Raw genomic sequence first — 12,615 nt, 5'->3', positions numbered from 1 at the left:
CGGGAAGAGATGCCCGTGCAGTGACAGCTAGTTTCAGAGAGTGTCTGAGTTAGCATTGTCACATGCCTATAAGTAATGACACCCTGCTAAATTACCAGGATCTCTTCCTGCCCCTGAGGCTAGCATCACTGATAGGGGAAACATGACAGCCTTGGAGGAGAGAGGCTGGAGAGAGACATAAATCAATAGGAGGGCTGAGGCTCGGAGTCCAGAATAGAGAATGAGTCGACTACAGTTTGATTACACTGGATTACCTGGCTAGCTTCGGCCGCAGAATCATGAGATAAAATGGTCAATATCGCAGCAAAATTGATTCACAATGAGGTTAACTGATGCTTTTAATGATATGAGAGACTGTGTCAGTTGTTTCATTATGCAGAGCAGCTATGTGTATGAAATAATACGATAAGAGATAATAAGAAAATTAGATTAATGCGATGAGTCTCTATTAAACTGCCCAAAATCTCGAAGGGGCTAGAGAAGGCTCTGAGCTTCTTCATCCTCCAATTCAGATTTCATTGGTCATTGCATTGAAATTCTGTTGGGGTTATTTAGATAGTTTAGATATTTAGTAATCTGTCTGTGTAGATTCATAACTATTTCATCATTTAGTAATCACACTACAGTCCTACACATGTTGGGAATAACCAGCCAGATGACAATACTAACTTACTAACTTACTAACAATACTAACTTAAGCAATATTTGACATTTCATTTTTTAAAAGAGAGTCATTTTCCGTTAACAAGCACTTCTTCAAACTGTGAAGATGACAAAATGCTACATATGTCTGTTTTTATGAACAAACTTGCACTTTCTTTCGCTTTCAAATCAAGTTGAATCTTTTTAGGAAGTCTGTTTGGACTATTTATTTTAATAAACCTGGGAAAAAAATTGTTAATTTTCCAGGAATTCATATCCTCTTTGTAGTAAAAAAAAGGCTAAATACTGGTTTAATACTGAATACATATTTAACAATTCTCGTTTCAGTTTATACATTGTTGATATGTTTCTAGTTTGATACACTTTAATCCTGTCACACAAATTGCTAATAGTACTCTTTAAACTCTTTTTGTTTGCATCTTCTAGCTTGATTTTAACATTAAATTGTGATTATCTTGTTAAAAGAATAATAGTAATAAGTTATTAGCTAAAAATAGCTTCTCTAACAGAGACATGCATGGTTACTATGAAAAAAAAACTAAGCAAAGTAAAAAAAAAAAAAAAAAAAACAAGAAACTGATTGTTGCAAAGTCATATTTCCTTGTGACTTTACATTGAGCTATATACTGACTCAGTAAATTACTTTAAAATAAAATATGTGCAATAAAACTAACCCAGAACCATTGCATCCCAACAAATTAAAAATCATATTCAAAGACGTTTACTACCGGATGCTTCAAGTAGCAACCTTTACATGGGTCATGCCTAGTTATGTTAAAGGTATACACAAAAGAACATGACTAATAACTAACATTATGAACATGGTTCTTAATGCACTGTTATTATATGCATACAATACACATCAAACACACTGCAGACATTTTACAGCACACCAGTAGCTAGAAGTAATCTCAGCTGGGATGAACGATGATTAAACATTGTGTGATAAATGCAATATAATACTGTAATAATATGATTTGTGGATAGTCCTCCTATGATCATTCATTTGAGAACACAGGAGCCGTGACAAACATCCAGAAGATGTCACATTAGTCTACATAAAGAGAGGGAGCTGTGTATATAATGCCTTTAATAAAGCTAAATAACAGGGCTGTAATAAGAATCCAGCAGCAGTGTGCGACCCACAGGACTAAAACTGCATCTCTGCAGCCTCAATACTCACAAAAACAACATTACATGCAGTATGGGATCTTATTTAAATGCAATATTAGAATTTAAGCCAAGATCAATGGTGCACAGATAAAAAGCACGCCTGGCTACACAAAGGGATACATTGGCACTAAATGGTGGCAGTCAACAAGCTCCAAAGCTAAACCAACAACTGGAGGCTACATCCGAAATTAAATAAATACTCATTTCCACAACAAAATCAAAAAGAAGCGAATTAATAATTAAATACATGATTTTTTGCAATTGTGCCGCCTGAAGTCCAATTACTCTGATTCTCCCACCGGTAATTAAAGGTCAAACGATAATATCCAATTATACCACAAAGTAAACTAAAACCACTATGCCCATATAAATATTTGGTTTTTCAGTTAGCATGCCATTTATAAAAAGAACATGTGTATGACTGATGTCATTTGCATTAGTTAGGTTTCTCTCACTTATTAACAAAACACACACACATCTTTAACGCTTCATATCATTTAGCCGTTTCTCAGATGAGAAATCACCCGGATAAATAAAAAGAAAGTACCTTTCTTGTGAGTACCATCCGATTTGGGGCCTTGCGGGTCTAATGAAAAAAAGATCAGGATTAATAACATGATATTCTAACAGCAAGATGTCTAGCTTTTTCTTTTTTTTTTTCTTTGCGGAACCAACAACAGAAAATAAAACAAAGCCACATGGCTCACTTATTCTACTTTACACTCGCCAACACTTGAAGTGTGTGGCAGGGAACATTGGGTGCTATGGGCATACTAAGGGCGAGAGCAGGTAAGGAGGGATGCACTTATTCGTCCAAAACTTCAGAGCGGGCAGGTCAAGAGGCAAAGCACTGGAATGAAAGAAAGGATGGGGGTTGCAATGCATATCTGGTCACGGGAGGCAAAATGCACTAATAGATGCAATACGCTAGAAAGAGGGAAAATGCAAAGACTTCATGTCAAACTGGCTTCACTTTGAGTTTTGCACAAACTGTAAAAACATATTTTTTGTAATTCTGTAGATCGAATTGATTTGCCTGGCATTGAGTTGCAGGATTGTGCGATACAAAAGGAATGGGAACTTACTTTGGGAACCACAAAACAGCTCCCGCTTTTACAAAGAGAACCAATTTGGGGCATTTTCCCTAATGTTCAGTCTAGAAAACATACGGCAGGTCACAGTGCACTGTATTCCAGTCAGTTGTCTCTTGTGATGTTCATCAGAACCATACAGAAGCTACAACAACAGTGCATCTCTTGTGCAGTTCTGCATGGTAAGGATAAAGATGCTCCTTATAAAACAATACCATGCACATGTGTGACCACAGATATCGTGTAGAGTAATGCGCCACAGCGAATGCATTTCAGTCTATTCCTATGAGGCAACAGCGCTGCAGGTGGCCATCATTTGTGCATTATCCTAAACAGAAATCACTCATCTAATGGATCCTAATTAACATACACAAACATGAAAGTAGACTTCAAAATCAGGCCCGTCTTCTTCAGCACAACTGCATGTTCACCAATAACGCAGACGCCGGCATAATCCAGGACTTCCCAAGAGACTTATCCTTTGTGAAAAAAGCTACGTTAACCATTCAAATCCCAGTCCCCATGACCCGACATTGATTATCCCATCTAGAGCTCTTAGATAAATGACATTAGCTGCAAATATTTTAGAGAAGCACACTTCTTTCGGTGCATTTCCATCACCAATCACACACAGCTAATAATGAGAGAGGTCAGAGAAGAAAAGGCATGTTAAATGGCTTGAACAACAACACATTTTATACTTGTACACTTGTGGCCTATAAAAAGCGCACTTATTACCAAAGATAATCTAAAGCCAATCTCAACTGAACCCTCTTGCACTGTAAAAACTGTATTGGAGCATGTTTTATAAGAAAATACTATTTCAGTCTTCTGTTCAAACTTTTAATTGAAAACGTATCTGGAAATGAAACAATAAATCGATTAAGTGCACTGATAACTAAATATTTACAATTATCTTAAGCCAATCTCATTTAAAACCTGTAAACATTTTATGTAAATTAAAACAATTTTTAAAACCAAAGTACTATTTCAGGCTTTTAAACTTCACATTTAATTCACTGCGCAACTTGCTGTTTCTATCTAATTATTTGTCAAATTTATAAGCAATATATCTGAGTGAAAACTGTTTCAAAGTAAATGCATTTTTTTTTTTGTTGAGTGTGCAGACAGTGATAAATCGCTCTGGAGTTGCACCCTCAAGTTCAAATGCGAATAACAGAAGTTTTAAAATTAAATTTCCATGGATGATCGTCTCTGCGTCCCTGTGAGAATTGGAACAATTTGTAGGCGATGAGCTAAAACGTGTATGAAAAATTAAAATCGCATCTAACCTTGCTCCGTCTCGGTGTCGTTTGATTGTTCTGTTGTGATGTTTCTCGAGGCTCACATCCACACACTGCCTTCTCTCTCTACCCATGAGATAAAAACGCAATTATCTAGCGTGATCCAGAGACGCTTCGTTACCCCCATGGTGGAAATACAGTTCATAGCATCTCTGAAAAAGCTTACAAAATCGTTTACAGCAGCCTCTTAAAGCAGATTGTGGAAGGAACATATATTCTACTACTCTCTGAAGACAGCAGATGAGTTATCCAGAAACACTGTTGATCAGGATTTGAGTCATCTGTCATCATTTAAACCAAGCATCAGTAGGTTCACCATTGCCGTTTGTATGTGAACGCTGCATCCCGACTCATTAGAGAATTCCCATTAATCCTATATTAAAGTCCCATTAAGCATGTGCTGATAGCACCAAATTAACATCAAGCTCCACCAGCTAATAAGGCTTCGCTTCTGCACTTTACATGAATGAGGAGGAGATGCAAAGAGGTAACAGAGACATACAGGACATCCAAAAAGAAATTAAAAAAGCAATCAGTAAATATACCGCAGCAGATTGTATATTTACAAAATGTACACTTGTCTCATCGAACCCATTCAGAAGCAAAGTGACATAGTAATCAGAAAGCATTAACGTGATCATGACTATAATGCGTGGTGGCAGCTCATTGGAAACGGGGCGGGAGAGAGACGGCCGGTCTATGAGAAACAGCAAGCAGCGATGATTATGTGATTTGGGTGGAATCTGTAGCACCTCGTGGCTGTCGGCCTCATAGCTCCTCGCTGTGACTGATGAGAAGGGACAAGGTTAACGTGGGTACGGGAGGCGCAGCTGCGCTCCAAACCATTCATTACAGCTCAAGCTAGTGGCCTGTCTGCGGACGAACAGTCCCGCTCCTCTCAGGTTCACACGTCCCCAATTTGTTTAACGCAGCACTTTGATCTGTCAGCGTGCACAACCAAATGGTCTGTTTGAGGGAAGATGATTTAAAAACTTACGGTTAAATTTAAAATGTGTAATATCTGTGATACCAAATGGACTTTGAAAAAATAAATATGTTTTCAAACAAGCTTCCCTACAGTTCACTATCAGTCAGACAGACAGACAGTCCAAAACACCAATTCACAGCCCTATGTTGAGCAGGTCAGGATGCATATTATACATATATATGTATATATATATATATGCATACAATATGGATATTTTAGGGGGAAATGCACATGAAACTGGTATAGGAGAAACTATGGTAATACTTTTCAGGAAGGTTAAATTGGTGAACATTAGTTAATGCATCAGGTCTCATGAAATAACAATAGCAAACTTAAAAAAAAATGTAATAACTTAAATATGCACTACCATTTAAAAGTACGAGTTCAGTAAGATTTGTTATTATTATGTAAAAAAAAATGTATTTACTTTTTAATCAGTAATTAATGAATACTTATATTTAAGGCATATTCAATTTTGAAAAAGTGACAGTAAATACATGTTACAAAATAAATATTTATCCTGACTATTTCCATCCATTATTAAGAAACACACCTATTTTCAACATTGATAATCAGAAATGTTTGTTGAGCAGTAAATCAGAATATCAGAATGATTTCTGAAGGGTCATGTGACACTGAAGACTAGGGTAATGATGCTGAAAATTCAGCTGTGCATCACAGGAATAAATTAAAGTTTACATTATATTTAAATAGAAAACATTTTTAATAATAATAATAGTTTACAATAATACAGTTTTTACAGCATCTTTAAGGAAGCCTTGGTGAGCATAAGAGAATTCTTTCAAAAGTATAAAAAAACTACTTTTACATATTTTGTATGTGCAGATAGACTATACTAACAATTACTGTTAATTCATATTTAATCATAATAATATTAATTTATACAATTTCCTAAACGTGTATATAGAAATCAACATAAACCTGGATTAATAAATCCTGTATTGTCCATTGTTAGTTCATGATATCTAATGCATTAACTAATATTAATGAATTAAACCTTATTAAAAAAGTGTTACCAAATGTACAAACTACATACTTTAGCCTTAAAATACAATCTTGCATAATAATTTATTGACTGAAAAGATACACGGGAAAGATCTGAAAATATCTCTCTCCTGGTTCTTTCAGCATGAAGTGCCCCAAATATGCCAGGCTATGGGCTTTACATTTCAAAAGGTCCCAACTAAACCAGTTGGAAGGATTTCCCACAGTGAGCTCCAGTCACGATCAGTTTAATTTCTTCTCATGCCAGCACACTGGTTGGTACAGGCAATTCTTATCTTTTTCACCCCCTTTTTTTACTGTACGACCAAATTTGTAGGAGACGCCATGAGCTGGAAACAAATGCTGTTTATGCAGAAGCGTAGGACCCTTTAAATGTTCTCTTTCTGCTTTTTCCTCTGGAATTTATGGAGAGATGCTGTCAGGACGCTTGCTGCATGATTTTTTTTTAAGAAAGCTGGCCGAGGACGCGTGAGCTTCCGGCTCTGAGTGCAGTTACACGCTCGACCTGACAGCCGTGACGAACTTTTGTATTTCATAATGTCTGGTCTGGTCATGTGACCACAGGACCCATGTGCCCTCACCAAATGAACTGAATGAATTACATAACGAGTTCCTGAAAGAGCGCCAGTGTTTATTCAGATAGCAGCTATTGATTCGTTTTGTATTTTATATATGTTAATCTAAGAAAATTCATATTTTAGATTTCTGGCTACTAGGGATTTAATTAGACAACGAAAGCATAAAGTCAGTGCTGAGCTTGTGACGTTGAAAGATCTGCTACTTCAGGGTAAATTAAAGTGAGGAAACAATCAGCCAACTCCAAAATATGACGCCGTTCACCATAAACAAGGTTGCAGCAAAACTCAGCAAACAGCAACATTTCTGATGTCAGGATTCATTCACCGTATCACAGCACGGACTGTCAACAGAAAGAAATAAATAAAAGCAATAAATCTGCTGCCACGAGCAAGGTTAAGATGCAAGGCCTCAAAATCAGACAGGGGCCCTCTGCCATTTAAGCGTTCAAGCAGGTTTAACAGTCTGGACAAAGTCTCGGGATACATCACTCTAATATTTCTCTCATTCAGTGATGCTTTTACCTACCTTCAGTTTCAAAGGAAGAGTGAGACTTTACACATACAAAATTGACACATTTTCTGATATTTTACTTCTTATAAGTGTCTGCATTGCATTAAACATATCTTGGTCAAAGGGAACACTTTATAATAATTTTCATGAATCAGAGCTTTACAAATCAGTAGTTCATATTTCAATGCACAATAATGATTTGTTAAGCACTATATAATATAATATTATGTTGCTTGCTAAATTTATTATAAAGTGTTACTGGTCAACTTACATGCAAAATACCAAACATATAATACATTTGGCTCTAATAAACAATACAGATTCAAACTTTTTAGTTTTTTTTTTTCAAATTGAATTAAATATATACAATATACACAATCATAATACATTAGTAGTGAACATATACATTTTTTTTCTTTTGTGACAGAATGAGGAAAAAAAACTACCATTTAATCTGGCAAGGAATTTATATTATATACACAATCTCTTTTTTTTTACATTGTAAAATAAAAGCTACATTGTAATTGCTATGTGTATTAAAGCAAATATTGCATTTAAAATTGATTTGCATTTGTTGCATTAAAAATAAAAGTGTATTCCCAACAATAGCTAAGCAACAGGCAGACTATAATTTGTAAAGATTGACATGAATATATTGCAGTGGCTATTTCTAACATTGCCAGCACACGTCACACACTATAACATATACGATACCGAGTACCACATAAGACAATAACAGGAATGTAGCCAGCTTGGGCACAGCTTTTTTAATATAACGATCACAAAACTTTATTATTGTGGTATCCAGCAGGCTGCTGTTCTTTGATAACTTTAACCTTTGGAGTGAATAATTACATTTTGGGAGCAGCTTTGAATTGCATGTGATTTGAAATCAGAATTTTAAAATGTCAGTGGAAACATGTTGGATTATTATAATAATATATCACCTGTTTCTATTTATTGTCAAAAGATCCATCATCTGTATGTACTTATTGTATATATGTTTGCACTGAAATAGCTTTTAGTGCTTGGTTACATTCCTGTGACCTCCAGCAGTGTCTTGGTGGATGCACCTACCTTTGAAATTAGGTCTGATTCTTGCATCATAACCGGACACTTTTCCCATAAGCTTGTCCAGGAATTCTGACGGAGGCATTGGGGTGGCAGCTTTCCGAGCTGCTGCTTGTTGGGACGCTGCCAAGCTGTGGATTGGGACAACGACAGGTGTGTTAATGAACAGAGGAGGACAAGCGTTATGCATTATGAGATTTTTTTTATTTTTATTATTACATTCTCTGCCCTGAGGCTAATGGATATCTCTGACTCAAGTCAGTTTTTTATTTCAAGCTGACGTTAGATTATATGTCCATCATCATACCTCAACTGTTCCCTGCTGGAGGATCGACCTGCCCAACTCAATCCAAGCAGCCGAGGCTTTAGCCATCTTCAAGAAACAGCTAAACACACACTGTCACCCTGGAATTATGAGGTTCTGTCTGACAGTATTGTCAAAATTATTCTTATTTTGTGGCAATTTATTTACATAGTATATATTTCTGTATATATTTTATATATTTTTAAATTGTGCACTTTTTTTTTTTGAAAACAGAAAGCTTCTATTCACAAAGGATATGGAATATATGGAATCCAAAACCTTTCAAGCTCTATATCTCAAAACTGCTCAGGATGCAGATAGAACCTTGTAATTCTAAGGTGGTGACATCTCTTCCATCTACACCTGATCTTCTAACACCTGCACACTCTATTCTATTTCTATTCCATCTACCTTTTCTTTTATTTATAACAAATTCGACCCTCTAACACTTGCACTCTCTATTCTGTTTCTATTCTATATACTTTTCTTTTAATTTATAAAAAAACTATGGGATTCTATTCTATATCAATTATATTTTATTAAAAATTGACCATCTACCACTTGCATTCTATTTCTATTGTATTTTCTTTTTATTGAAGATCGAGTCTATAACACTTGCACTCTATTCTATTTCTATCTGCTTTTCTTTTTATTAAAAAACTTGACCATCTAACACAGGCACTTAATTCTATTTCTTTGATATCTACTTGTTTTCTTTTATTTATTGTATATAAAAAGCTTGACCCTCTAACACTTGCACTCTATTCAAAATCTGTTCTGTTTACTTTTATTTATATTTATAAAAAACTTGATCATCTAACACTAGCACTCTCTATTCAATTTATATTCGATCTACTTGTTTTCTTTTTATATATTATATCAAATAATAATAACATGACCCTCAAACACTAGCTCTATTCTATTTCTAATCTATCTACTTTTCATACTTTTAATTTAATGTTTTTTTTTTGCTATGTGTACTGCACTAGACTAACTGTGACTAGTCACAGCACTTACGTATGATATTATTTCTCTTTTGTTTATTTGATTGCTTCTATTGTCCTCGTTTGTAAGTCGCTTTAGATAGATGCGTCTGCTATATGTTTAAACGTAAATGTAATGTAAATATATACTGTCATTTTCAATACTAAAAATTAATAAAAAGAAAATAGCTTTAGATTTAAAGTTCATTCACACTGGTGCAAAGAAAAAGAAGCAATAAAAGAGCTATGTGAACATGGAAGTGAATCGAGACCTCATCATACACAAGTAGGGATGTCAACGATTAATCGATGATCGATTAATTGTCGATAAGAGATGCAATCGATTAAGGCTGTCGATGGTCGGTTAACCGATTCAATGTTGGGCTGCGTGCGGCTCATGCGCACTCAACACGTGCGAGCGGCTGTGAGTGACGGTGACGATATATAAAAGCATCATCATTCATTCACAATGTACAAATTAAGCTTTTAATGTGATTTAATCTTTAAAGTACATTAAAATAGAAACAACATAAAAGTTCTTCAACATTAAATGCAATAGAAATGTAGTTACTAATCATTTCATCAGATAACTGTTTTATATCGTGCGCTTTGCAGGGCTGCGGGACACAGTGACAGGACAGGTAGTCTATTCATTCCTACAACTTGTTAATTCATTCCTACGAATTATTAATGTGGCAATTTTCCATGTTTCATTAATTTTGTTCCCTAAATAACCCATGATTTAAGTGAAATAAGGGAACAAATTAATAAATCGAACGAATTCTTAATTCATGAAATCTTTAATTTCCCTTCCCATGTTTACCACAGTAAGAGATGCGAAAACAGTTATTAAAAGCGAAAGATAATAAAATGGGAAATTAGAGGGTTAGACTATGAAGATTTAGGAAAAGAAACGATGCCTAAATATACTGAATTTGTGGAAATTCGTGACCAACCGGCAAACCAGAACAAAGCCGCGTAAATGAAGACTATGGGGTCCAAAAGCATGGTCGCGATCTAACATTTTCCAGTTAACCTATTATTCCTCTAATAAACAAAGCTTTTATACCACACTTGTCATAATCAGATCTTATCATTTCTAAATAAATAATTGCTGGATTCAAAACAGCGATTAATAGGCGCTGTGACCGACACATTCCTGGAGCTATCACTGCTGTCACTAAACGGTGACGCCGAGCATCGTTCACAAGTTTCTCCATGGACCTGACTAGGGCTCTAAGCCCTGGGACAAAATGGGATGCTTTAAGGAAAATTTATAGCCTACTAAGTAATAGGCCCAACATAAAAATAACAATTTTTTTTTTTTTTTTTTTAAATAGGCTATGCGAAATATATCCGACTTAAATAATTAAGATTAACGGATTTAAAACCGGTCCACTCTGCTGTTATGCCAAGGACGTTTTTGCTCATATGAAGAGGATCATCTTTTCCGTCTATATGCGAATGCGTGTTAAGTACAAGCCTAGTTTACATTACAAATAATAGTTTAACATTCAAATACATTGCGAATATGGAAACATTTCGATTTGTGCCGAATGAGACATGAGCAATAACCTCCAAATAAATCTAGCCAAAGCCGCGCTCGCTCATCCTCGTGTGCACGCATGCACTGTCACGATCTAATGCGCTGTATGCCGGATTTTTTAAAATCTGCATTTTCTAGGACAGAATCCAGCAGGATCAAATTAATGTGAGCAACTGTGTTTTGGTGCAGCAGCGCCGATGTAGTTCACTTAATGTGCAGCGCAGTCACACGCGCTCCACATTTCGGATAATTTTATTTTAAATACAATAATGTCAGTTGAAAACATTGCAATTGTGCTTTAAAATACAACAACGAGCACCACAAAACCATTTAAAGAGGCGCGATCAGCGTTCTCCGTGCGGGATTGGAAACTGTCAACAAAGTAAAATGACCTCAAAAGTATGGCGCGCTCTCTTCATTTTATCAAATGATCATAATCGCATCTATTCATTTTATAATCCTGCTACTAGCATTTTATTCAGACTAAAACCTCTTTAATTCAAGTGAGAAAGCGTTTTGTGTGTGTGTGTGTGTGTGTGTGTGGCTTTTGCACATCCTGTCATACCGCTGACTGCGTGCCTGCAATAGACGCATTTTGCAGTATTATGGTTAACGATTAATCGATTAATTGATCGTTAATTTAAACGACGATCGATCATGGAAATAATCGAAATTTGACATCCCTATACACAAGTATCTTCATTAGCATTGGAAGCTGTTAGAAATGAATAAGTGATAAAAGGGTGCATGTCTGTGGCTTTGACAACTCAGTATGACCTGAGTTTACACTAAACGTCAGGTCACTAACCGGCCTGTGAATCACATGATAACATATCCCATGGGCTTTTTAGTCTATGAGCACTTTTAGTGCAGATTAGTTGCATTTTTAAGTGCTTCCATAGGGCTGTTTATCTGCTCTACATGATGGACTTTAATATGTATCGACTTGTTCAGGTCGTCCTACACACGGCTGAAGACTCACAGGGACAATGGACATTTTTTTTGTAATCTACAGGATCAGTGTGTCTGACAAAAATGGAGGATAATAATCATAAAATAGCCTGTGGTATATTGATTTCATCTAAGTCCTTGAGACATGGTCCTCTTCTTGCCAATTTCATGGGTCTTTCTTTGTGGGGAATTGCTCGATTTTCTTAACCAGCCACTGAATCCCGTCGAACTGTTTTGGCAGCATATCCATTATTCTCTCATAGCCATTGACCGTCTGCGTCACCAGATATCCTTTGTTTTCAAAGTAACCAATAGTCAGGCTTTTTCTGTTCTTGCACATCATTATTCTTTCTGCTCATTAACATTTACTGGAGCCGGGTAACTATTAAATTGGAGAAGTGTTTGGCATTTAAATGCGGATACATC

At 35.8% G+C, this 12,615-nt stretch overlaps 1 protein-coding gene across 2 annotated transcripts in view; it reads right to left on the bottom strand.

Annotated features, from left to right (window-relative positions):
* glra1 (glycine receptor, alpha 1) overlaps window positions 1-12,615 on the bottom strand; it is a 51,816-nt gene that overhangs the window by 33,680 nt on the left and 5,521 nt on the right. The window contains exons 2-3 of one of the 2 annotated variants that reach the window (XM_052574881.1): window positions 8,412-8,536; window positions 2,384-2,422 (exon numbers count right to left, since the gene is read on the bottom strand). In XM_052574881.1, the coding sequence (XP_052430841.1) occupies window positions 2,384-2,422; window positions 8,412-8,536 (164 nt within the window). The remainder of the gene's footprint in view (window positions 1-2,383; window positions 2,423-8,411; window positions 8,537-12,615) is intronic. The other variant, XM_052574882.1, reaches the window with a different exon arrangement.

Source organism: Carassius gibelio, chromosome B14, assembly GCF_023724105.1.
Source record: "Carassius gibelio isolate Cgi1373 ecotype wild population from Czech Republic chromosome B14, carGib1.2-hapl.c, whole genome shotgun sequence".
NCBI classification, from domain to species: domain Eukaryota; kingdom Metazoa; phylum Chordata; class Actinopteri; order Cypriniformes; family Cyprinidae; genus Carassius; species Carassius gibelio.
Note: the sequence above shows the minus strand (reverse complement) of the source record. Positions and strands in the feature narration are given on the sequence as shown.